This window comes from Wolffia australiana, chromosome 14 (assembly GCF_029677425.1).
Source record: "Wolffia australiana isolate 7733 chromosome 14, ASM2967742v1".
Lineage (NCBI taxonomy): Eukaryota > Viridiplantae > Streptophyta > Magnoliopsida > Alismatales > Araceae > Wolffia > Wolffia australiana.
In genome coordinates, this window is record NC_135848.1 from 11,400,438 (window position 1) to 11,428,143 (window position 27,706).

At 40.7% G+C, this 27,706-nt stretch overlaps 4 protein-coding genes across 4 annotated transcripts; all 4 read right to left on the reverse strand.

Annotated features, from left to right (window-relative positions):
• Window positions 1-340: 340 nt before the first annotated feature.
• LOC144712499 (protein SMALL AUXIN UP-REGULATED RNA 12-like) lies at window positions 341-835 on the reverse strand. The gene has a single exon (XM_078586797.1). The coding sequence runs from the start codon at window positions 833-835 to the stop codon at window positions 341-343; it is 495 nt and encodes a 164-aa protein (XP_078442923.1).
• An 8,521-nt stretch (window positions 836-9,356) lies between these two features.
• Window positions 9,357-10,872, reverse strand: LOC144712334 (DUF641 family protein (DUF641)). The gene has a single exon (XM_078586580.1). The coding sequence runs from the start codon at window positions 10,660-10,662 to the stop codon at window positions 9,475-9,477; it is 1,188 nt and encodes a 395-aa protein (XP_078442706.1). The 5' UTR covers window positions 10,663-10,872; the 3' UTR covers window positions 9,357-9,474.
• Window positions 10,873-15,089: 4,217 nt separating this feature from the next.
• LOC144712178 (monocopper oxidase-like protein SKU5) lies at window positions 15,090-20,789 on the reverse strand. Its single transcript, XM_078586377.1, has 9 exons — window positions 20,459-20,789; window positions 20,227-20,336; window positions 19,874-20,144; window positions 19,624-19,762; window positions 18,585-18,951; window positions 17,284-17,649; window positions 17,117-17,195; window positions 16,174-16,373; window positions 15,090-15,299 (listed from the first exon to the last, which is right to left on the reverse strand). The coding sequence occupies exons 1-9, from the start codon at window positions 20,615-20,617 to the stop codon at window positions 15,200-15,202; spliced, it is 1,791 nt and encodes a 596-aa protein (XP_078442503.1). The 5' UTR covers window positions 20,618-20,789; the 3' UTR covers window positions 15,090-15,199.
• Window positions 20,790-21,110: 321 nt separating this feature from the next.
• Window positions 21,111-27,505, reverse strand: LOC144712180 (Aldolase superfamily protein). The gene is made up of 13 exons (XM_078586378.1): window positions 27,360-27,505; window positions 27,151-27,265; window positions 26,985-27,063; window positions 26,812-26,887; window positions 26,624-26,707; window positions 26,433-26,537; window positions 23,603-23,683; window positions 23,455-23,519; window positions 22,556-22,625; window positions 22,413-22,490; window positions 22,225-22,322; window positions 22,024-22,159; window positions 21,111-21,377 (listed from the first exon to the last, which is right to left on the reverse strand). The coding sequence occupies exons 1-13, from the start codon at window positions 27,411-27,413 to the stop codon at window positions 21,231-21,233; spliced, it is 1,188 nt and encodes a 395-aa protein (XP_078442504.1). The 5' UTR covers window positions 27,414-27,505; the 3' UTR covers window positions 21,111-21,230.
• Between the last annotated feature and the right edge of the window lie 201 nt (window positions 27,506-27,706).

Genomic DNA, 27,706 nt, shown 5'->3' on the forward strand with positions numbered 1-27,706 from the left:
TTATCTTATCGGTATATGCCAAAATCATGCTAGCAAACTCTACACTATAATATTCCTTTGTCCAATTCAAGCATGACTCGTGCAATCGACAAGAATTTTTTCTTTGTAATTTATTCTTGCTTTCCCACCCTAATTCACTGAGGGCAATGCCGAAGCTGGAGTGCTCAACTCATCTAAGTGGAGTTGCACCAAAAAGATCACATTTTCACTTCGCCACAAAATTTACTTACAATGACGAGCGGCTTACAACGACACAAGACGCGAACTAGACAAACACAACTCGTATAACAGCAGGCAATTACACTCGGTGAATTAACATCACCGACTCAAGTCAACACGATCAACAGGTGCTGCGCGAGCGGCGGCGGTGACCGACATCGGAGGCGACGACGGTGCAAATTCTCTCGAAGTCAGAAACCGGGCAAGGAATGGTTATCGCTCCGGACTGATCAAATCCGAATTCTTTCTCAGCTTTCTGCAACAGCTCTTTGAACAGCGGATGGTTGAAAAAACCCACCGGTACAACCGCTCTGTGAGGCTTTTCCCAGCGGTGCAGAGCGACGTGAACGGGGAGGTACCCCTTTGCCGGACGCCGAGAAGAAGCTATCTTCATGGGTATGGGTTTCTGGGAAAAGAGAAGGCCTTCTCGCAAATCAGAGATGTTGGAGATTTTCGCCTTCGTCTCCACGTTGGGTCGCTCTGTAAGCGATGGAGAAGAGACTGCGAATAAGCGCATGAGACCACTCTGCTTTGCCAGCCGCCGCTGTCTCCGCCGGACCCAACTCCAGATTGAGAGAAGCTTCCCCACCACGTTCATGCCTCTGAATTTCTTCATGACAGACTACCATAACCACAGATCATTGGCTGTTTTCCAAACGTCAATTTATATAGACAACGGATGATATTCTCATAAAGCCAAGCGTCCACGTCCGATTTCAACTCCTTAACCCACTATCGCGCCTTCTGTTTTTGCCATGGTTTCGCATCATTCCAGGTCCTTATTGGGTGCTATCTTCGCGAGATGTCCAATAGAAACCCACTTTATGAACTCGTGGCACCCACAGATTTAATCTCTTCGTTTACAGCCTCTGTTTATTTTTGGCAATAAGAAACTAGCACAAACTTAGGCGATCAATCAACGTACGGAAGCTGACTATACGATCTGTTCAGGTGAAAAGACGTACAGATGTGGATAATCGATACTGCTAACCCGTAAGCAAACCTGATCCTAAACAAGTAATGAAAGTGCCGTGTTTGAGCTTTAATTTGGTTTTATTTTATTTTGTTTCCTCACTTTTTCTATCCTGACTTGTCAATTGTCAGTTTTCCCTTTCTTTGTTTAAGAAAAAACGCTTGCTAATAAAATCATTACTTAAATGGGAGGTCAATGAGCAAGATTAGCTCATCTGTATAAAGACGCCATGGCGGAACCGTACATTGTGTACGCCAAATCAGCATCTTATCTTTTTCTGCAGTATTTGTCCAGCCATCAACGTCATCAACCTCTCACATATTTAAAAATAAAAAACCTAATATTTACAGAGAACGTCGCCTTGCTTCACATTACGAACGACGGAAAGTTGATCAAACAATTACTTGACCAATGTTAATTCATCATGCTCTTGGGCTTTGCTTACCGAGTAAAATTACATGACCAAGTGCAGCGGTAAATTTACATGATGCATTTGTTCTTGTTATCTTGGGATATGTTGTGCATCTGGCTTTCGAGGAATGTCACTCTCCCATGGATGCTTATCTTGGTAGTTATATGTCAATAAACATCATAATCCATTTTGCTTCTTTCATTACTTCTGCAAAATCTCTCAAAATGAATCTACTCTTTGAACAGACCCTCAAGTAACTTAGCTGGCCTTGATCAAGACGTTTTGACCAATCCGTACATTATGTATGCCATGCCGGCCTCATATTTGTAGATGTGGTTGTTGAGCCCTCAACATCAACGAACTCAATTACTAAAACGTAGGCTGTTTTCCGAGTATAGGAGACGAGAAGTTTCTAGAATTGATAACTAAAAATGATTTAAGAGGCGATTTTGCCAACTTGAATGAAATTTCCACATAATAGGGACCATACTTAAAATATGTAGACATTTACTCACATTTAAATAAAGTCTTTTCATATTTCTATAATTAATGGTATTGTAGTTAAATCACACGCCTAGGGAATAAAAAACAGATAATTAACACATACATGTTATATGGAGAGCTAGAATCGCATTACAGATCGCTATTTCATCACATTGTTTTCGTTTTACATCTAATACACAAAAATATTTTAAAATGAGATATTCCCCTTCAGCATATTTTACACATTTATGTTAAGTGGGTTTGAAATAATGAGTTTAAAAAATATTTTTTCATGTAAATAAAGTTATTTGTAACTACTTTAAAATATTTTTAAACGTCTTTGGGACATTATTAAGTTATTTTACGATAGGGCGACACCCTCTCTTCTCACAAACCTGTGATATTTGTCTCTAACTGAATGATCAACTGAGGTCGTGAACAGCAACCTGAACTCCACAGCTTTTTGTGGGGCAACATGCAAGTCAAATTTAGGGGGAGGAGAGTTTAACTTATCCCCAGTCAAACCTACAATTCAAACCTGCAGGTAATCAATTGAAAATTTGTTCCCATGAAATTTTAATTGTTTAAAATCTTGAAATGATGTGATAAATATGATCTTAACTTATCCCATCTTTAGTTATTCAAATGGCAATGTTACATATTTGGGTTAATTGGACCCACTAAACATTTAACATGAAAAAATTATTTATTTAATAAGTAACATAAATAATTACAATTCTACTAATGAAATACCCATAGGCCAATCATATTTAGGAAATATATATAGACGAGAAAATTTTTGAAAATTTATTAACTGATTTATTATAAATCTGATTAGGATCATTAATTAATACAATAATAATTATGTATTACATTATCTTTATTTTTACATTTATAGCATAAATAAAAAACATATGACTTGGACAAAAAAATGATATGGTGATATAATATTATGAATTAGAAGCGATGGTCTTTCTTTAACTATCACTTAACACATACGATGGTCCTAAACTTTATTAATTGGAGGTATAAAACATCATGATAACATACAAGCTTGTCTGAACTATTTCCCTCGAAATATGGCCATAGATGAATCCTCACGAAATAAAAAAACTTCATGTATCACTAGATTTTAGGATTTTTTCATAAAATTTACTAAAAAAGAGTCATATTTTAGGGAATAGATACCAAGGCAGAAGTTTCGTGAAAAATAAGATGAATTAGTAATATACAGATATGGAAAGTTCAGTGAAAAGATGAGATTATCTGAAGAAGAAAAAATAACTCTCAAGTAATACTAGACATTCTTATATATTAATTATTTCTAACTTGATTTGATGAAGATATTACAAATGGCATTGCGACATAATGATGCATCATTGATGCAGGAATAGTATTGAAACATGACTTGAATCCACAAGCCTTGCTCTACTTCAAGCCACTAAGACATGAACCCATAGAAATATCATCTTCAACTCCTGAGTCAAATAGGGATTTGCACTTGGGTCCACAAGCATTGGAACACTCTCTAAAAATGGAGAACACTCAAAGGGCAGAAATATGCTTCTCAATAAAAAATATTTAAATTATATCATCTAGGGTTACAATGGAGCCTTACAAACAATACCCTTGAAACAATGACAAAAACCATCGAGGAAAAGAAACTAAAAATGTAAAACAGAATGTCAGAAGACTTAAAGCCCTGAGCAGGGATAATCTAAAGATGTTGGGGCCTACGTAATGTGTCAGAAGATATTACGTGGCACACAAATATTATGGCAAGACAAAGTAGAGTATCTCCACATGAAATGCTAGAGATATTATTAGAGAGGCATGCTAGAGATATCCGGAAGATTTTGGCAAAACAAAGATATGTGAGAATATTTTTTGGGTCTCTATGGGCTATCTACTGATATTTTCAGCTTCTAAAAGACTATCCATCTTACACCACCACCTGGTAATGGACCTCATGAAATGGGCTTTTGTGCTACATCTACAAGGAGGGAGGTAGAATGATTGTGTCTAGATCAAATCTGGGTTAATTAAGTGAATGAGTTTTGAAAAGGGTTTTGGTACAATAATTAAATTAATTGAATTCAAAATATTAGTATGAATGTGTAAGAACACGAGCATCTTCATAGCTTCTATTGTTATCAAGATTTTGTGATTGCTCCTTGAGCCAAGTAATTCCTCCAAAATCTGTAGAACTAGAAACCCACACTATCCATAACCAACACAATTTAATAAATGGATAAAATGGGATAACATCTATGTATCAGAATTATAAGCACAGATATGAAATAATAAAAAATGGGGAGAATTTATTTTATTATATAGGTTGTGAAGGGTGATTGTTCGTCTCCCATACGATTGTAATTTCTTCCTCTCGAAGTAAGAAGTTGTAAACTCATGCATTAATTTAGATCCCTGGATTTTTATCTTACCGAGGTAGTATCTATAAATTACCTCCAAGGGACGAAGCTTCTCCTTTGATGTTGTCCTATGGCCTCAACTCGGACAACTTCTTGCTCCCATTATATTTATCCCACGGTGAAATTAGTTATAGTTATTGATTAAGATGGAGGCATTTATAGTTATTGATTAAGTTAATGAAAAACACTTATGTCCTTGCATCCAACAGAAAAATTAGTCTCACGCTAGATTTCACCAAAGTTGGTGTTAAAGTATAATATTTTCCAAAGTGCAATATTATGTGGAATGTGATAAATATGATGAAATAAAATAAAAGTAGTTCCTTACGATATCCATGTAAATATTTAATCTCATGTACTGAATTTAGTATTTCGATGAATGAATAGAAATATAATTTAGACTTATCAAGTACAAGAGGTATTCTTCCAGGTGTAGAATCTCAATTTCATATGGTCATGGGGAAAAAACTTGGGCAATTGTAAAACAAAAATCCATCTTGTCTCTAATAACATTTACAAATGAAGAATTTAATCATTTATAAGGTGTGTTTCTGAATTCCTCTCTTATTTGCCACTAGTTCTAATGGTGTATGGGCACTACAGAGTGATTTTTCGTCAATATTGAGTTACAATGTTTGTATTTAAACTGTGGTACGTCTACATTATAAAACCACATTAATCATACTATTCTTAATGGTACAGTTATTAGGGTCCTATGTATGACTGTATTCTAATTTTTCTAAGAGTATATTTTTCAAAGTACAAGGAAACATCAAGAAGAAAAAGTATTTACTCATAGGAAGATGTGGATGTATAGACAAAAGCATCAGTAGCAGTTATCCACATGGCTTGATAACATTCTAATTATTTGATAAGTTTAGTAAATTTATATTTTTTTATATCATTAAAATGATCGATTGTAAAAACAGGTTCCATCAATTTTCCCATAGTATAAAAATAATGATACACCCTAAATTTGGTATTTAATAAAAGCAATTAACACAATTATAAGCATTTAAAGAGTTTAAAATAGGTTTATTATCATATATTACATGTTAATTAATTTTTCCAAGTGAATTCTGATTTTTCCCTAATTTTATGTTAATTTATGAATTTTATGGAATTTATTTAAGCTTGGGAAAAGTATATTTAAATGTAAATGGCAGTTTTAAAAATTAATTTTAATGTTAAATAATGTGAGGAAAAATTATTGAATTGTCTAGAATTTTATTGGATTTTTTGGGAATTTATTTCGAGGAGGAAATAAATTTTTAAATAGAAAAAAGATATATTTATAAGTAAAATAAGAGTTTTAAAGCAATTTCTAAAGTTGTAGGGACTTTTCTTAACGTTTCGTTGCAATTATGCCCTTAAATATGATAATAACCCAATTTTAAACTCTTTAAATCCATTACAGGCGTAAAGATACAATTAAAATAGTCGCAGGGTTTTCTTGAATTAATTTGAAATTTTCTATGTTTTTTTATGGTTTTTTAAGGAAATATAGAGAGCAAAAGCAAAAGGGACATATACATAAATATGTTTCGACGGCGTCCGCTAGCGTGGGCCAATTTAATCAGAAACTTTTCTGCAATTTTTTGGGCAATTCTCTCTCTAGGTGGTAACCTCACATACACAGCGTACACAGCATGCGACGCATACACAGCGTGCGCATGGGGGGTGATGTGGCGCACTATGATAAGCTGGCGGCAGCACAAGCGCACAGATACATGCACATTGATATGTACAATGCTTATTTTTCTATTTTTTCTTATTTATAAGAGGGGGTATGTGGCGCACCGAGAGAGGAGGTGCCAAATGAACTTGAAACTTTGCAGCCAATCATCTGTCGACACATCATTGTGTGTAAGAAAAAATATTAATTAAATAAATGAATATTGATCCAATGGCTATGATTGGTCAAAATTCATTTATTAATAACTTTTGATCCGGAAGTCCGATTGAGGTGAGTGGATTTTCTCACGTCGACTTCCTCTTTCTATTTGTTTATTGGATCATTCAGATCAAGCCTAATTTGATAAATGAAACTTTATTACTGATTGGGGGTAAAATGGTTACTTTTACCACTTAACCTGAGTATAAAAGCTGAATTCTGAGAGGAGGATGTCATTCCGGAGGTTTCTCTATCACAGCTGCAAGACAGAGAGGAGTTTCATCCTGGATCTACCCAATTAGGTGCTTTCTATTTCCTTGTATTTGAGATTTAAGTGTAATTTTGATGATTTGTTAGTGAATTTCTTCATCGTTCTTCTCAATCTTGGTCTGAATTTATAAATCGCTAGGCTTGAGCGGAAGGTACAAGCCCTTACTGATATTTAGAGAAGAGATTGTGAAATTTACTCATTTGAAAATTTAAAAAATTTATAAAAATTTTAATTTCTAGGAGATATTAAATTGTCTTTATGATCTAATAGTTATTGAATTTTGATACCAAATTCCCCAAAATCAAAGTAAAACCGAATCAGATTTTCTTCTTATCCCCTCTAATTGCCCCTTTGATCTTTTTTATTGGATCAAAGAAGTCAATCTAGAGCTCCTTCTTCTATTCTTCCCATCTCTCTACCCCCCTTTCTGAACTCTTCATCTAATTAGGGTGATTTGATCTTCATTAAAGATTAAATTTACTTTAATTAGGGTCAAATTATTCAAGCAGATCATTAATTGAGTACCTTACTAGCTTCCCTTGGACGATACCCATACTTATGATTATACATCTTAAGCTAGGCTTTTATAAATTTTATTGTATAAGCTAAAATCAACAACGACAAGGGATTATAAAATTGCAAAATTCACCCCTATTTTTGGCTTATCAAATACATCATCCAATCCTTTTTCCCATAATATAAAATTGGTTCTTAATTTCTTGAAAGTATTAATTCCTGAATCCCCTGTTCTCTTCCATCAACTTCCAGTAACTCGGACTTGGATTTATTACCTCTAATTTACATCTTCCTTTGGTTCTGTAAATCCTATAAATTAAACAATACATGATGCCCTTAGATTAGAACCCTTGGTATCCCCATACCAATATAGAGAAACTCAGGTAAATACATATAAATATTTTAGCATAAACGGAAAGATGATTCTCAACTGTCAATGCCCATGTGCCACCAATAGCCACTCTACACCCCGACATACACGTTAAAATAAATATTAGTAAATAGTATTAATCATATTTCTTCCTCTCTGTATGAATATATATCATAAAAATTATAAGTGCATATATTCAACTCAAAAAAAAACCTATATTTCGCTGTTAAATTTTGTTAGTATCGCTGAACCAAGAAAACAAGATATTGAATTAATGCATCCTTGTGGATAGACCCCTTACTTTCCATATATTTATTATAGAGTAATTTAGGGGAAAACTTCTATCAATATCATTGGAAAAGTCTGAATTAAAACAACCAAAAATTCCCAACACTTGGACTTATCATTGAAGAGAAACTCGCATGGGAGTCTCTCCCAAGCAATACATTTGGAGGTTGTGTACTAGTATGATCTTCTCAATGAGCAGGATAAAGCCCAAAAGATATTCTCAACCATAGTACAGTTAAAAATCTCTCAGGAAACAGAAATATCAGCCAAATAATATATTTCCCTGCCGTAATGTTTGTGAAATTTGTTATACCATGTCAGCCTTTGGCTTACATGATAATATTTCTTTTGAAGAAAGAGAGTCCACAAGATAATACTTCTTTTGAAGAAAGGGACTCAATAAGAGAATGAAAATGCTTCAAAAACGATTAACACTAGGTAACCATAACTTACCCTGGATTACATTGTTTCAAGTATTCGAGGACCCGAAATGGTTGATCTGTTATAAACGGATCTCATGAGTCGAATATAAAAAAGAAGAAAGCTCCTGCTGAAAATAGAGAGCAATATGCCCGAAAAAGTGTGAAACGTGTATGAAATTGACTTGATGCCGGTCTTGTAATGAGGAAATTTTATTTAGATTAAAGAAGCTTTTGGACACTGCGTTAAGAAATTTATGGACAAAGGTTCCTTTTTGTCCCTTTAGTGAAAGAAAAGGAAGGTCGCTCCAATTTCAACAAGTTGATTAGGTTCATAAATATAGTAATTTTCCACGAAATGCATGACTAGATCTCCACATCTGAGGGGCTGAGCCTCTTGTACAGGTTATTTGCATAAAATTTTAGTACAGAGAAATTTTCCGAGATTAAAGTAGGGATAAATTACTTTTTTTTTTGAAGAAAAATTACTGATTGTCCAATACGAGTGAGGCTATAAGGAGATAAAAGCCTAATAAAATAGAGTGGGCCCTTGGTTGCTTGCTTTCCAATATCTTAAATCTGTTACTCCTCAACGAGAGCCAGACTTGGAAGGGAACGGAACGAAACGGAACGGAATAGAGCGAGAAAGGGAGGTTTCCTAATCTTGTTTGGTTGTCGCCTCGCGTGGTTTCCTAATCAGGAAGCACTTGCTTTTCAAAAAACTCCAATTAAGAGGTCCATTCTTGGAACGGAATGGACCGTTGGCATTTTATCAAAAATTACAGGGCTTTGTTTCCCTTTCTCAAATTAACCAATATTGTACCCCATTCTCAGAAAATTAGGAAGGGTGAAAGCTGCAGACATTTGAAATCCACCTAAATATCACATGAATAAACTAAAACATTCATTTCAAGACTAAAATTCTTTATCGATTGTCCCCCACGCAATCTCTTCTAAGACAACTCCAACACCAGTATTCTGCTGACTGTCTCCGTTCAATAAAAAAACTAAGAAGTAGCAGGCCATGAAAGTAACGCCCAAAAATTATAAAAATTACGCAGTAAAAGACACAGTGGAAGAGACCACAAACAAAATTTTAACAATATTATTGATGGAGCTGCCGTGAAATTACAAACAGAGATATCCTCTCCAACTCTTTGCATTTACACTTGTTAGAACAAATTATGAGTATTTGAATCAATGCGAAGAGAAACTATAGTCCAAGTAAACCTTACTGCGTATCGTTAATGTAGACCCACATTTGAACCCGGGGAAGACAGTGAATCCAACCTTGGGCTTAATCATCGTCTTCCTCCGGACAACATTCTCCATGAAAACAACAGAAAACTCAGTTCCCTGCTTCACTCGGAAGATCTCGACCGTCTCTTCCAGCGCCATGGCCAGCCTCCGAGCCGCCCAAACCAAGCTGGACAGCCTCAAGAACCGATCTTTAAGCAAATTCGACTCCACCCGCGAACCCATCAAAGATTTCAAGCTCGGCTCGAGGAGAAGGCAGAATTTCCTCTCAAAGAACCCCGCAAATTCTTCATCCCTAGAGAGAATTTCCTCCGGATCGACCAAACAATGCTCCCTGAACTCCCTGAGAAGCTTCTCCTTGCTTTCACCACAATCCGAGGCGAATCCATCGAACAATCCAAGGCAGAAGTGAGAGAGAACGGCGTAGCCATGGTGATCTTCCGTTAGAAAGCCCAAATCAGGGTACAAGGACGTGGCCGCGGCGGCCACGTCGCCGACGCCGGCTTCCTTCAAAAGCTTGAGGAAGGCCCTGGCGAAGCCTCGGGCGGATCTGAAGGCCTCCCGGAGAGCAGAATCGAGGAGGAAAACGGAAGGGGCGAGATTCTCCGCAACTTTGCAGGCTTCAATCTTGCTCTGCAAAGCGGAATTGCAGGATTGGATCCGAAAGAGGCGATCTTTCAAGGAGGAGACCTCGGAATCCTTGCGATCGACGTCGAATTGGAGGCGATTGAAGATGGTTCTGAGGGTTCGGAGGGTGCTCTGGTTTTCCTGGACTTGGGATTCTTCGGGGGAGGAGGAGGAGGCGGGGTTCCGGCGGAGATCGGAGAGGCGGCGGAGGTGGAAGACGGCGGCGCGGTCGGCGGCGACGATGGCGGCGGGCTGGAAGGGCTCGTGGGCGAGCTGGAGGTTGAGGTAGGCGGCGTGGAAGGCGGAGACGGCGGCGAAGACGGAGGAGATGACGGGTCCGTCCGGTTTGACGACGACGACGACGCGTTGCCCGGGGATGAAGGCTTCGGGGAAGGAGAGGGACGAGATGGGCGCGTCGTCGTCGTCGTCGTCTTCTTCTTCTTCTTCGGCGAAGAGCTCGACGGTCTTGGATTTGACGGCGAGGGCGAGCTTCTGCAACATGGCGAGATCTAGGGTTTTAGGGGCGCCGCCGCCGCGGCGGCGGCGGGCGGCGGAGAGATGGGGTTGGTCTTCGTCGACGGCGACGGCGCCGCCGGAGAGAGAGAAAGTGGGGAGAGAGAGAGAGAGAGGGAGGAGTGAGGAAGGCAGATCTAGAGCGCCTGGTTCGTCTTCTTCGACGGAGCTCACTGCCGCTATCAGTCTTTTCAAATTTAGTTGCCTTTTAGGGATGATGGACGGATGACGGATGACGGGATGAATGCTGCTGGATGATGGTGTAGGATGACGAATGAAGGATGAAGTTGCTAGATGATGTGTTGACTAGGGTTGCTAGATGATGTTGACAGCGTTATATTAAGTCGCACCGCTTATCGGCCAAGGTCGTGTGCAGTGCGATTGTGCGGTTTCGGGCTGGTTTTTTTCTTAGGTTTTGAATAAGGGATTAAGGGTCTGTGGGTTGTGGCGTCTGGTGCTCTTCTCTCTCTCTCTCGTTCCTCTCTCTATCACTCTTCTCTTTCTCTCCGGCGCTCTTCTATTGCCCTCTCGTTCCTCTCTCTCTCTCTCGCACTCTTCTCTCTCTCGTTACTCACTCTATCGCTCTTCTCTTTCTCTCTGGTGCTCTTCTCTCTCTCTCTCTCTCGCTCCTCTATCTATCACTCTCATCTGTCTCTCTGGGCCTCTGGTGTTCTTCTCTCGCTCTCTCGTTGCTCTCTCTCCCTCTTTCTCTGATTCTCTCTTGAGCTCTTCTCTCTCTAGCTCCTCTCTGTTTCTCTCGCTTAAGACAGTTGGACGACTCTCTCTCTCTCTCTCTCTCTCTCTCTCTCTCTCTCTCTCTCTCTCTCTCTCTCTCTCTCTCTCTCTCTCTCTCTCTCTCTCTCTCTCTCTCTCTCTCTCTCTCTCTCTCTCTCTCTCTCTCTCTCTCTCTCTCTCTCTCTCTCTCTCTCTCTCTCTCTCTCTCTCTCTCTCTCTCTCTCTCTCTCTCTCTCTCTCTCTCTCTCTCTCTCTCTCTCTCTCTCTCTCTCTCTCTCTCTCTCTCTCTCTCTCTCTCTCTCTCTCTCTCTCTCTCTCTCTCTCTCTCTCTCTCTCTCTCTCTCTCTCTCTCTCTCTCTCTCTCTCTCTCTCTCTCTCTCTCTCTCTCTCTCTCTCTCTCTCTCTCTCCCTCTCTCTCCCTCTCACACCCACCCACACACACACACACACATTCATGCGTGTGCTCAACTCTCTCATCCTCTTTCTCGCTCTCTCTTACTCTTGTCTCTCTCTATCTCTCCGACTCTCTTCTCTCTCTTGCTCACTATTCTCTCTCCTGCTCATTCTTCCCTCCCTCTCATGAGTATGCAGTTTGGTCCTCTCTCGTTCTCTCATTCTTCCCTCCTGTTCATCTTTTGTCCGATTTTATGTGACGTGCGGTCCGATTTCTTTGCACAAATTCAGACTGCACATCAATCCATGCTTTTGTGCGATTGAAAAAATTGCACGGCGTCCGAAAAAATCAGACCGGACTGGACGACCTTCCCTAATGTTGACGGATGCTGTTTGATTGATGCCAGTTGATGGTTAAACGTGAGTGTTCTGTTCTGTTTGTTTAAAACAAACAAAAAATTCGCACAAAGGAACCGCACATGGCCACATTCGTTGTTCTGTTCTCTTTTTGTGTTAAAATTAGTACAGATGTTCTAACAATTTGCACAACTCGAAAAAAATTCGCACAGTTTTTAAAATTCGCACGAATTCACACAAAATTTGCACAATTCAAACTACACACAGGTCTGCGCGATATTCTTTGCGAATTTGTTTTTGTTCTGTTTGGATAACCAAACAAACAAAAAATTTGCAAAAATTCGCACAAAGAGAAGAGAACAACCGTGTCTATTGATGGTTGCTAGATGGCAGTTGATGGATGACGGATGACTGTTGATGGATGATAGTTGGCGGATGACGGTTGGTGGATGATGGTTGCTTGATGACGGTGAATGGATGACGGTTGCTGTATAATGGTGGATGGATGACGGTTGGTGGATGACAGTTGATGGTTGATGGATGACGGTTGGAGGATGATGGTTGATAGTTGACAGATGACTGTTACTGGATGGCAGTTGTTGGATGATGGTTGCTGGATGATGATTGAAGGATGACCTTGTGGGATGACGGTTGCTGGATGATGGTTGACGGATGACAGTTGATGGTTGACGGATGACAGTTTCTGAATGATGGTTGCTGGATGATGGTTGACAGATGACAGTTGCTGGATGGCAGTTGTTGGATGATGGTTGACGGGTGACGGTTGATGGTTGATAGATGACAGTTTCTGGATGACGGTTGCTGGATGATGGTTGACATATGACGGTTTTTGGATGGCAGTTGACGGATTAAGGTTTTGATAGGGTGTCCACTGAATGATTTGTTCATGGGTAGTAGGGTTGGAGATTTTGGACCGAGGACCGGTTGGAGTGACCTGAACCGAGGACCGAAAATGATTATAAAATATTTATGTAGTTTAGATCGATATTTTGATATTTATCTATGTAGAAGGCATCTCCCCCTTCCTTCCCCGGCCCCCTCTACAGGCTCCCTGTTCACATTCCCCCACTTCCCCTTCTCATTCTCGTTCCACCTCCGTGCTTGTGGTTTCCAGCTCTTCACTGTTCTTGCTTTCCCGATTAATGTTTAAGTTCAAATCTGCCCGTCCCAGACCATTTTTGTGATGTTTTTCTTAAACCTTGTTTAATCTTTTTGGCACACTGACACTTTATTTTACTTACTGTATTGCACCATCTTGATCTTTTTGGGCCCTTTCTGATATGATATCAGGGATTTTTGGTTGTTTGACTGTGATTTGGCTCAGTTAGGAGGGGATTTTGTGGGCCTTCACGTGATTCTGACCCAGCTTCTTCATGTGATCTATGTCCTGATATTTTGTATTACATAATAAGCCAATGAGTAAATAATATTTCATTGTTTATAGAGAAATGGGCACATAGAGACAAAGTAACATTTCTGGATTAAATTTGAAATAAGATATGATGGATTAAAATCCACAATTAGATGTGCAATAATTTGAGACATAAAGACCAACATAGATGAGTACACAAGGTGAGGTGCCATTTCCTTAAGGAAAAAAAACTCATTGATGTTGTCTTCACAACTTGGGTCAGAGTGTTGCGCATTAAGTAAATGACACCTCTTGAACACCTTTTGTGGGGAAACGTGTTTGAGCACGTAAAGTGGATTGCAGGAATGTAGAATTCCATGGTCCAATCATGTGCATATTTTTTAAAAAATTCAATGCCAAAGAACCTCAAGTGGATGCGGCGGTGGCGTTAAGGAGAGATATAAGGAGATTAATGGTCCAGACATTTCCAACTTCAAGGTGTGATATCTGACCATCAAGAAGGTGGATTGAGCTGAAAACTTGAGGGCATATTTATCTTTCTCTTGTCTAGCAACCCGTGCCATCACATCTATAAGGAGAAACACCATACAGAGTAACAACTGCCTTGAACTTATTCCTACATTGGTAGGAATTGGTAAGGAAAGCAAGTTTCCTGGTTTAAATCATTGATTGAAGTATAAAGACAAAAGAGAAGGGAAGGAGCTTGACCTATAACTATATATCTTCTTGATCTTGACGGAATATAAGGATTTATGGTGAGTTCTTGCACTTATATTACCATCTTCTTCTCAACATATTTATCCAGCTAGATCTATCCATATCCATTTTATCCATTTCATGTATGTGTGATCCATCACATCACATTATTTATCATCTATCCACCGCGACCTGATCCAATAATTCACTTTATATTTCTTAATCTACGCACAAATATAAATTTGTATTTCACTATTTACCTTCTCATCTCTTCATAATTCCTACACTTTAGTCATTATTATTCTCTCTCATACTTTTTTCTACTCATGCCTCTCTATCTTCCCATACTGCATTTAATTCCCTAATTTCTATTTATAATGAGTAGTTCCCACATTTTATCATTATTTCCCACTTCTCCCTACTATCTTATGTTACAAGATATTTTCATTCACCTCCTAATCACCATTTAGAGATACACGAGATCCCTAATATATGTTCCCAATGGAGACGGCCCTTGCACATCAATATCTGATCATATTTTTATGAATGGAAGTCACATATAAAAATTTATTTAAAATAAATAAATACTTAGATGAATTAAACACCCTAAAATTTAAGTTCATTTACATGTTGTCCTTACTTATAATGTTAATGATGAGATTTGGTGATTGATCCAAGGTGACTCATCAAAGTTGCATATTAAATACAAGTAAAACAGAAGTATTGAGATTTATCTATAAATAATTATTTATAGATAAATTATATATTTCTTGGGGAATGTATACTGGAATGAACCCCTCTACAAAGTGCAAAACCCATGAGGCTGAATCTGCCAGCAGCATAAATAAAATCCTCCCATGGTCCATTAATAAGTACAATCTCAAGTGAGTGAGAGAGACAAGTACAACAATTACCCAAATAAGGAAATGGGGTGGATAAACATGGGCTTCCTCACAGGGAAATGGCGGCAACGACAAGGCCCATTACAGCCCAAAACCCGACTCCTGCGGCTGACCGAGTTGAGCCGGCTTTGTGGTGAATAGACTGCGGCCTGACAACAAGAAAGAGAGACAGATTTAGAGATAGACATGACAATGATACAGATTAAGAGACTACAGAGATAGATGTCGATTTAGAAAGAGACATTTAGTGGACAGAGACAAGGAACTGATAAACAGACAGATAAAGATGATAGATGATTCAGAAATAAAGATAGACATGGAGAACGACAAACAGGGAAATAGACAGCTGTGGTTGAAGATAAACATGCAAAGAGATGGGGAATTAAAAAGACAGCGCTAGATGGATAAAACCATAAATTGCAAGATAGATATGGAGATAGAAATAAAGATTGAGATAGATGCAGCGATAGAAAAATTGATGAGGAAATGGAGACAGATATGGACATAGCAATAGCGACAGAGATAGATATGGAGACTCAGACAGAGATGATGGAGATAGAGATAAATATAGAGATACAGATAGAGATAAAAATGGAGATAAATAGAGAGATAGAGATAGAGATAAATAGAGAGATAGAGGTAGAGATTGATGGAGATAGAGACAGATATGGAAATAGAGATAGAAATGGAGATAGAGATAATGATGGAGATTGAGATAGAGATAACGATGGAGATACAGAAATATGAAGATAATTATAGAGATAGAGATAGATATGGAGATATAGATAGAGATGGAGATAGAAACAGAAATGTAAATAGAGATAGAGATAGAGATTGAGATAGAGATAACGATGGAGATAAAGAAATATGAAGATAATATAGAGATAGAGATGGAAGTCGAGGTATAGATTGCGATAGAGAGAGATGGAAATGGAGACAGAGAGATGGAGATGGAGATAGATATGGAGAAAGAGAAATAAATAAAGATAGAGAGAGAGATAAGGTGGGTAGAAGAGTCCATACTTCTGCTTAGACTCGAGGCGGCCACAATAGAGGACGTTGTCTGGCGGGGCCAGCACGGACTTGTTGGTCTGATCCGGGTCAACCACGCGGATGTATGTCTCCTGTCCCAAATACCACCGGTCCAAGTTCTCGGTCCTCAAATTCCACACCCCCCAATTATCCTGCGAGACCATGATAGCTGTCCATGCCCCCGGGTACACCTGAAACAAAGTCAACGGTCGACATAACGGGAGAGAATGTAGAGTTAGAGATTGAGATAGAGGTAAAGACAGAGATAGAGAGAGACGGAAATAGAGATCGAGTTCAAGAGAGATTGAGAGATGGAAATGGAGACAGAGGTAGAGAGACGGATGGAAATGGAGATAGAGATAGAGATAAAAAAAGATGGAAATGGAGATAGAGATATGGAGATGGAAACAAAGTTAAAAACAGAGAGAGGTATGGAGATAGAGATAGAGTTCACGAGAGATGGAAATGGAGTTAGAGATAGAGGAAGGGATGGAAATTGATATAGAAATTGAAAAAGATAGAAATGGAGATAGAGAAAGAGAGGGATGGAAATGGAGATAGAGATTATAAAAAAGATGGAAATGGAAATAGAGATAGTGATAAAAATATGAAAGTAGAGAAGAGATAAAAAAAGATGGATGAGAAATAGAGATAGAGATAAAAAAGATGAAAATGGAGATAGAGATAGAGATAAAGAGAGATATGGAAATGGAGACAGAGATAGAGATATAGAGAGAAATGAAAATGCAGATAGAGAAAGTGATAGAGAGAGATGGAAATCGAGATAGAGAGAGCAATAGAGAGAGATGGAAATGGAGATAGAGATAGAGATGGAGATAGAGAGAAAGAGATGGAAATAGAGACAAGAGGTAAATAGAGAGAGAGATAGAAATAGCGACAGAATTAGAAATAGAGGAATAGAAATGGCAAGTACTTGGATGGAGGATCTGGCGACCCCGTCCCACTTGTTGTAGGTGCCCCTGCTGGCTTCAGTCCAGTCCCCATAGTCCATCCTGGATTGGACCAGACCAAATACTGTTAACAGAATCGTAATTGGAATGCGTTGACAAAGTCAACGGGTGGGAAGAGAAGGAATCCTACCCGACAACGAAGAAGGCGTATCCGTCGAGGTGGTAAGTCTGGACAGAGGTGGCATTGTTCTGAAAGACGATCTCCATGAACCCACGGTAGGTGCCGTTGATGATGGACGACGCGGTGCGAGGAGGGCCGTCGATATCCCTGGTGGGAAAATCCAGAGCGTAGACTCCCTTGAGATCAAATTGGTCGGCCAGTGTGATGGGGGTTGTGGGAGGGATGTAGGAGACGCCGTTGAGAGTGGCCCGGCGCTTGCCGTTTATGTTAACCAGAGGCACACTCTTGAGGACGTAGAGTTGGGTGACGTCGATCGACCCGTATCGGAAGGAGCCTTGAGGGTTGGGCCGGGCTCCGCTGGCAGTCGTGTTCCATCTAGAGAGAGAAAGGAAGAAAAGTCATGGGTTTTGGTCTAGACTGATAGGATCTGAACTTAGGGTAGAGACTGATGGAGGGAGAGAGAGAGAGAGGAAAAGAGATGAACTTTTGGTCTAGACTGATAGGTAGAGAGAGGGAGGGAGAGAGAGGAAAAGAGAGGAAGTTTGGCTGGAGACTGATGGAGGGAGAGAGAGGAAACGAGATGAACTTTGGCTGGAGACTGAAAGAGAGAGGAAAAGAGATGAAGTTTGGCCGGTGACTGATAGAGAGAGGGTGAAAAGAGGCACTTAAGCAGAGCTAGGGAAAGAGAATGAAGGAAATATCTGGATTTTGGGAGGAGATAGAGAGAGGAAGAAAAGAGATGGATTTTGGTCGGAGATGGAAAGAGAACGAAGTATGGACTGGGAAAATAAGTAAAAAACGGACTTTGGCAAGAGAAGGCGAGTGACAGAGGAAGGAAAGAGACGGACAATGGGAATGCGGCAGTAGCAAGAATGAGAAAGAGAGGAAAACAGTTTTGGCAGAAGTGAGAGAAAGAGAGAGAGACGGGGGGATGAAAACAGATTTTGGCAAATAAAGAGAAATATGAAGAAAAGAGATGGACAGGGGGAGGGGAGATATTTTATGACGGGAGATAGAGATTGAGAGAAAGAACGAGACAGAGACAGATAGACAAATATAGAAAAATATAGAACCACAAAGACAGATAGAGAAAGATGGAGACAGACAGATATATCTAGAACCACAGAGACAGAAAGAGATGGAGATATATATAGAACGACAAGGACAGAGAGAAAGAGAGATAGAGATAGATATAAAACGACAGAGACAGAGAGGAAAAGAGAGAGATGGAGATAGAGATAGATACAGAACGACAGAAACAGATAAATAGATAGACAGATAAAGAGAGAGAGAAATGGAAATATGCAAACCTGATGGATCGAGCCTGGTTCATGGAAAAAGTCTTGTCAAAAATATCGTTGGGTGGGTCTGGAAGCGGGCCAGAAGCTTTGCCCTTGGAGTTGGAGTAGTGAAGAATGGCGACGCCAGTCACCCTCCTCCACCTCGTCTCATTCACAAATCTTGCGCTGGCAACGACGTAGTAATCGCTGCTGGCGTTCTGGTCCATGGTCACCAGGAAGGAATACGATTGGCCCACGTGGATGTCCAAGTTGGTGAAGTTCTGCTGCGACGTGTACGATCCCTCCGTCTCCACCAACAGCATGTTATGGTTCTGAATTCTGAAGTTCAGACTCGTGGAAATGCCTACGTTGTGCACCCTGATTCTGTAGGTCTTCCCTGTTCGCCCAAGAAAACAATTCTATACTCTTTAAATGTTTGAAAATTAAAATGAAATTCGTAATTTAGATCGCATGTTGCGACTAAGGTTACTGGACAGATGACGGACGATTTGACATGGAAAGAACGGGACTGGGCAGCTTCCGTTCAGCCATCCGTTACAGGGTTTGTTGTTTCATTTCGTTCCCAACTAAGGGGTTCGACGGAACGGATGGTGGGTCGTTTAAAAGTTTGATAGTTGAGGAATATTTGACAACGGAACGATAGCCAGTAAAGGCTTCCGTTCCCTTTTCATTGACAGACCAGAAAGGATGACCGTCCCGTTCTGTTTGTCATCCGTGACCGATGACGGGTTTGTATAGAGTAATAAATATAGAGGTTGACGTTTGCCGAACCTTTGTTGCAACTTTCAACAGATATAACACAAGTCTATGAGAGAATTTTCATCAAGTACAATTAGGATGAAATTACTTCGAAAGACATGATAACAATAACGAGTTATAGCAAAGAGAAGGCATATGATTAAGCGTATATTTCGCTGATACTTTGATTTTTTATCGGTCATCGAAGAAAGTGATCTAAACCACGAGTCTTCAAAGAAATGATTGAACTTGATGCGACACTATTTGAGATGGAACGATCAAGATAACTAATATTTTAAAATGAGGTCACCTGGCTGGACATTGAACGTTTCGTGGTCAATGCCATCCGGAACAAGAGTAGAGTTGTATTGATAAGGACCCTTTCCGTTAATCAACACGCCATCTGGCATCCCGAGATCCTTTCCATCATCAAGCGCCTTCCTCAGATCCTGCACAAAACAACTATTAAAATATTTATAAACACATTCCTAATTAAAAGAGTTATGAAATAATACTACAATTATTCAAAAAAATAATAATAATGAAATAATGCTACGGACCGAGTGATTCCGATTATGCCAATCGCCGATGAAGATGGTGAAATCGCCATCAGGTTGACCAAAGGGCACGGAGATGACTGCTCTGTTGTTGATAGTGATTCCACCATAGCCTCCTGCCGCCCGCTGAAGATTCAGCGATGGGAAATAGAAGAAGCTTCCAATCTGGTCCTTAACCTGGAAAGTATAAGTCCAGTTCCAGCCTGAAGGGATAGGGCAGTTTGTCCCCAACACACCATCCTGCCAAGAGTTTTTGCGCTGCTGAATCCCATCCCTGCGTATAATTAAAGGCCAATAACCAAATGAGATGAATAACAGCTCCAAGAACTAGGGTTTGAGATGATCATCTGACGCACCAAGTAATGAGAACAGGCTCATCGATATCATTCTGCACGTTCACCACCACATTATAATTCGTGGTGAGGTTCATAATCGGACCGGGAAACTTGCCATTGACAGCGATCACCTGAAATCAACCAAAAAAACATTGCAGTCTCCACGATACCGATCTCAGAACAGAAATAAAGTTAAAATCGTAGGCCTTTGGCGAAGTAAACGAAGGAATGAGAACGAATCAAAGCGACGAACCTGCTGTTTGACGCCAAGAGGAGCGGCGGTGATGTAAGAGATGTCCCAGTCAAAGTAGACGACCGCATCAGCGGCCGTACAGATTCCCACAAGCAGCGAAACGCAAATAACACCCAAAACAACCGCCATTGCCGGATTAACAAGCTGCCGCGCAGCCATTACCTTCAAAATAACAGCAGGAACTACAATGCCGAGAGGAAAGGTGATCGAGAAGCGCGTCCTCTTCCTCTGCGTTCACCACATTCTCAGAAAATCGCCATGGCCGAGCACGCCTTCTCACCACCACTTCCACTGGTTCATCCACTAGCCGCCCAACGAACACAAAATAAATAAAAATTACTAATCGGAGTAATTAGGTTAAATTTATACGGACGGCCGGACAGATAAAGGTAGAGAGAGAATGATAGCCTTTCGAAAGCCCGTGCAAAGCGATACGTACGAGAGTTTCGGCTTTTGGCGGGAAACGGCGTGCAGTTTACGAGGCAGGTGGCATGACATGCGCAGCAGGGGAGTAGAAAAGTGGGGCCCACGGTGGGCCCTTTTTTAGAGAATTTAAATTTTGGACGGCTGAGATCGCGGGATCTGGATCTGGGGTGGGCCCGCTTGCCGGGCCCATTCCGTAACATGCGCGATACGACAGGCTGGCGACACGTGGGCGAATCGGTGCCAGCGGTTCATCTTATCGACTCATGATATCGTTGACTGGGGCTGACTGGACACCACGCTGGCGACAGCTGTCTCGGAGGAAAAAGAAAGCCTACGTGGTTGAATCTCAGACGTTGGGCGGTGGCCAAATCTTCCCGAGGAACTCCTCCACCCTCCGGGTTTGCGCCACGTACCCCTCCACCCCCCTTGAAAGCAGCTCGTCCGCGGCGGGCCCCACTTCCGCCGCAAAGCTCGCCCGGTCCCACCCCGCCAGCTGTCACGGAAAAGTCAAATTCAGATTTTCACAGTACGGATCAACGCCGACAACCGTCCTGATATAGTTCCTGATATAGTTCTGGATTGTCCGGGACGTGGAAGATGGACGGGACGGGACGAAAAACGTCCCGTTAGAGGTCCTGAAACAGTTGAGGGACACGGACGGGACGGTTTTTTCCTCCGAGCCCTCCAGACGGGATGGTTTTGTCATCCGAGTGGACAAAAACCATCTCATCTGTTCGTCTTGGGATGAATTTCCATCCCGATATCCATCCAACCTCGCAGACGGGACAATTTTTTTGTCCTGGAACGAAAAAACCGTCCCGTCCACGTCCTGCACTATACCGTCATTGCATTAATAAAAGGTTTCAACTCCCGACCTCTGTGCGACTCACGGACTCACGATCCATGGCCAATTGACAGTCGCCGCTCATAGAATTCGTCGTCCGACGACGACGACGGCATCATTACTCATCTGAGACCCTCCGTCGTCGTCAACAAAGCTGACTACGCCGTCCGCCGATCGCATTCATGGAAGTGACTGTCATGATCACCGCTGTCATTGGTCAACGATGTTGACAGATGACAGTTATGGGTGACGATAACTGCTGAACCGCATACTCAGTGTGAGAAGTAGATTTTACCTCGTCCTCTGCAAAGTGGAAGGTCTGAGCGGAACTGGGCGACAAACGCCTCGTGAAAGAGTACTTCTCTTCGGGATCAGCCACGGATTCCTTCAGCGACTGGAGAATCTTCAGCGGTGCCACGATGTAGTCAACGCTGGAGAGACAGGAGGGTCAACGAGTTGAATTATTTGTTGACTTTGATTCTGGGAGTTGACTCACCCGAGAAGGCTGAAAACGTCCTGCTTGTTGCGGACGGCAGTGGCCATCAGCTTGGTTTTGTAGCCGTGCTTGTGGATATAGTTGTATGCCTTGGTCACCTTCATGTTAGAGAAGAAGATAATTTATTAAATTATCACCAACTTTGAAATGAACAGTTAAGAGTCAATTAGTCAATGGGTGTCGCTGACCAGGGAGAGACCGGGATCATCGCCTCGACTGATGGCCGCATCGATGGCGGGGTCGCCAGAGTGGGTGCGGGCCCAGTCCTGCTCCAAATATTCTTCAGGTTAGATCTTTTGAGACAAGTGAGATTTGGGAAGTGTTATATTACTCTGAGTCTGCCGACAAAGATCTGGATCACAGAGGCCCCTGCCTGGGCAGCTGCGGCCGCTTGAGGAAAGCTGGTAATTTGAGATGATCAGATAACTGTGAAGCACAAAAAATAGGTACAAAGATTTATTTTTTCGCAAAAAATTGCGAGGAATTCATCTTTGGCATCCCCAAATTGTTGGCGACGATAAGTTCATCGCCATCCCCGAATCTTGTTTTGACATTGTCTGCCATGTTTGGGCCAGGATGAAGTGAAAATGACAATTCTTCATCATTAAATGGATGAAAATGATGAGGACAACTCTTTGAAACTAGATGTCAATAACCCTGATGATTCTTCATCATCATCCTCTACTCCATTGTTATTGTGGGTGGCAAACTTGGGTTGATGAAAGATGATAAATCCATCATTGTCATCATCCAGATTTGGGCTTCGATGAATGCTGCTGACGATAACGCTGATGAATTCTTCATCGTCATTGTCATCCCCAAACCTCATCATTGTCATAATCATCTAAAATTGGACGTGGACAAAATGACAATAGCAATGACAATGATTCTTCGCCATCAACCAATGGACGACAATGGTGATTGTAATGACCATGGCTATTCATGACCATCATCATCTACTCATCATTGTTGACGCCAAACCCTTGTAATGTGGTACAGTTAGTAATTACCATCCGGCTTATTTGCCATGGATTTACAATGTCCAGCTGTAATTTTAAGAATGTAATTGAAAAACATGGGAAAGCACGATAGCCTTGCCATAAAAGTCTTTCGATACTTTCGATGAACACTAAAGACAATAAATCAATGCCTGATGCTTTCCAAAAGACTTGGCAATTTCGATGTCAGGAGAAAATGCACAACATAAACACATGAATAAAACTGCGGCACCTGTACACAAAAGTTAAGTGGGTTTGTATGCCTTCTGCTTCCAGAATCCTCGAAGCTTCTATTCCCTGTCAAAAAATAATAAATGTTTTTCTTTTAAAAAAGAGGTGCTCAAGAATTGTTCCCGTTCTTTTATGGCAAGATTTCTTACTTCCCATGTTGAAGGAATTTTAAACAGCAGGCGATCAGGAGACACGTCTACATCAGCATATAACTTCAAAAGTGAGTGCACCTGCGTAGTCAAGGAAAAAATCCTAATAGATACTGGATTTATTTAAAATGAGAGATTTTTTTTGAGAAATAGAGATTAAAGGATGAAAGATTCAGTAAAAAGAGAGGAGCGAGGAAAACAGAATAAACGATTGGGGATGACGATACAGCAGGAAATCACTGCAGGGATCTCCTGTGGTGCAAAAAATGCATCTTTTCATCCCTAGCTTGCCCTCTATTTTACAGACTAAACTACCGATTTCCCACTCTCAAAGTCATAACATTCACCCAGATCATGGATAAGATATATCATGCAAAGTTCAATATCTATCTTACTTTGGTGGATACATGATGCATAAATTGATGTAGGTTTGTATTGGGGAAGGGGGATAGAGGGGACAGGTAGATGTTCCCTAGGTTGGAGAGTAGAAACGGAATGATTGGATGAGAGGTCTAGGAGGAGGTGAACATCAACTGGGGACAAACCGCCAGAAGATGCAGTGAAGGGTTGACTATAGCAAAGGTGAAGATCGTCGAGGAGAAGAAGAGAATCAATTGGCGGGGGTCGGGATGGGATAGGACGGGAGTCAGTTGAAGTACCAGTACAGGGATCGTGGGGGCCGGGGTCTGCTGGATTGTTGAGAGTAGGGATCGCCTGTCCCGATACCGACATCAGATTACGGTATCGGGACGGATGCTGTACTGGATACCAAAAATCAAAATTTTGGTTTCCGTTTTTTTCCGATATCCGGATATCGGATAACGATATCGGATATCTGTTGCTACAGAACCGATATCCGATATGGGTATCCGTCACGATGTTGTCATCCGCCTCCGTCTCTCGGGGAGAATGACAATATCGGATATCGAGTTGGATATCGGATTTCGATATCCAACATAGTAGGGTTGTCAAAAATATTTTAATCGTCGTAATCGTCATCGTGCAACGGTTTAGAGAGGAATTACGTTGGCCAGCAGGAAAGCAGAGGTCTTTTCAAGTTATAATATAGCTCGTTTAATATATATAGGCCAATATTTTTGCTTTCTTCCATATGGGGTAATAGGATTCGGAGCTTAATGTTAAATTCCAAATCCTGTTCTCCCATATGGAAGAAAACAGAAATATTGAGTGGTATATTTTACACGAGGCAGTATTATATTAAATTTTTATAATTATATATTATTAAATCATTTAATATATATTCTATCTTGTTTAATATATACAGCTCAAGGCTTCTATTTTCTTCCATGTTGGACAATAGGATTCAGAGTTTAATGTTAAACTCCGAATCCTGTTATCCCATATGGATGAAACCAAAAAGTTTTAGCTGTATATATTAAAACGAGGTAGAATAGCTATTAAAAACACATGGCGCTGTTAACATAAATACTCTAAAATTATATATGTATTGATTTTTTTCTCGTGATACCGGACATCGATATCGGATATCGGAATCCGATATCCAGTATCCGATATCCGTCTCGTCCTTACCCTTTCAATATCCGTCTCCAATATCCGTTTTCACCTATCGGACAGATATCGTCCAATATCCGATATCAGACATCGTCCCTTTTTTTCCGGATATCGGATATCGAATGTCTGATATCCAATACCCTTGAGGGGATAAGAACGAGACGAAGAGGATTGAGACAGTGAGCCAAGTGGATAATCTACCTTGATTCTTAACTCCCTCCTCAAGGGGGGGGGGGGTACAAGTATTTATAAAGAAAGGAAGCATCCTAACCTAAAACACCAAATGGCTAAAATGCCCTAGTGGGCTAAAACGCCAAAGATACTGCTGGGATCATAGGATCCTATCAATACTTAACGAATGACATTCTGAAGAAAATTTTTAGAGATGAAATAAACTCAATTCATCATCCATGCAGGATTTAGGGTTTGCAGTTTGCAAATGCTATAATAGATACCAGATTCAAGCACTTACAACATTAAAGTTGTTCCAGTTTGAAGTGAAAGGTATCAGGCTGATAAATAATGAACACAAACAAGAGAGGCAACAAATAAATTAACATCTATCCCATATAATAGCTCTAATGCGTATCAATGTGTTCCCCCCTTTGAGCTTCCAGGGAGGTGATAGGGTCCCAATGAGGACCTATCACAGAACGAAGAGAAGTCGCATTGCAAGTAACTCATCACGTGTAGGAGACGACGCACGCGCGACGGACGACGCACGAGCTACGTTAACCTAACTTTCAAATAGGGTTTACTATAAATTGGGCGTGGAGGTTTGCGAAAGAGGCAGAGAGAAAATCATATTGGCATCAGCGGAGATCCTCCAGCTCGAGCTCCATCGAGGCGCCGATCCGGCCGTCATAGTTCTTTCCTTTCTCCTTCTTCTACTCATCTCTTTTGTACCGGGTTAGCATTGTCTAAACTCGGATTCTGGATATTACGTATTGGTGCTTGTGGATTATTCGGCACGGGTTTTATCGTTTGGGTTTATCGGGCATATTCCGGGAACATATTATTGGAGTTCCTAACAGAAGGACAGGCAAAAATGCAAAGGAGTTAAATCCTAACAAGTAACTAACGGCTCAAAGCCATCTGATCAAAACCCAAGAAATTATAAGTAGGACAAGCATGAGGAGATTTGAAATATAAAGGTTATTTTCGTTTGTGAGTTTAAGGATAACACTTCTAGAGTGCCTTCGACATTTAATACAAATCTAATGAAGGAAATGTATAAGCGGTCAAGGTTTATGATACGATACATAAACTCATATCTTGTATAAATAAATTCTAATACCTTATTAACTATTCCTTCAGTGTCATAAGCCAAACGGGCATCGACCTCCGTGGAAACCCTTCCAGGGACAAGCTTAGCCAAATCTGCACCAACATTTACCAGAGCCTGTGCGAATTGTAAACAACACATAAACCCAAGTTTCCCTTTTCACTCCAGATTAAAAAACTAAGCCTCGGATTACAAACACAGACCTTGTCGAAGAAGCAAGATAACCGGGCTTGGGGATCTGCACCTTTACAGCACTCACTATCAGCCAGAGCAGTCTCAATGGCACTCTACATCACCAATCAGCTATTGTCAACCACTCACAAGAAATAACTAGCGATCGATGAGATGTTTACAATAGAAACAACAAAAATTACATTTATCCGATTCTCACCTTAAACTTGGTATCCGGAAGTCCAGTAATTCCAAGAATCAGAGAAGAACTAACGGTGGCAGCAGTTGGAGGAAACCTAAAAAAGGTGGCAAATGAATCAGAGTCCATTAATCTCGATCAAAAGACTACTAACAATTTAAACTGAATTGAAAGATAAGTATGAGATGAATTGCCTCTCGAAGTCGTCAAAGACCACGGTATCCGGCACAATCTCGCTGAATGCAGACACAGAGTCCAACTCCGTGATTATCTCTGTAATCACCGCAGATGTTAAATAGAAAACGGGAGAAAATACAGAACCCGGGGAGAAAACAGAGAAAGAACACGCAGACAACGCACTAGTCTCAACCGATGAAACGCTTCCAGAGGCCGAAACTCTCATTCTCGGCGAAAATTTTCGTGGTTTAAGCGAATGGTTCGGCAGAGATGCTCTCGCCAAGTTGCATCGTTTTGCCTAGTCGATTGCCGGTAAGAATCCAAAAGAACAAATTTTCAAGGAAAGTAAACAACAGAAATCAATAGAAAAACATGAAAAGAAGGATTATAACCTGAAGGGAAGATGTCAGTGATGCAGAGGACGGCGAACGCAGCGAGGAAGACATTGGCGAGGAATTTGGAGCAGCGATGATGCGAGATAGTATGAGAACGAGAGAGATAACCGCTACTTAGACCAGCTTGAGAAATACGTTACCAATTTATCCCTGATATTGGGTTAAAAGTAAGGGTAAAATGGTCAAATATATAATATCCTTTATCCACTTCGATGATCCCGATGCTGATATATTATCTTGCCTCGGGATTGGTTGGTTTTGGGCTTGGCCCATTTTGTCTAGTTTTAGGTCAAATTGTGAGTTGCAAAAGCCCAGTTTGGAAAGTGACCTAATGGGAGATTATT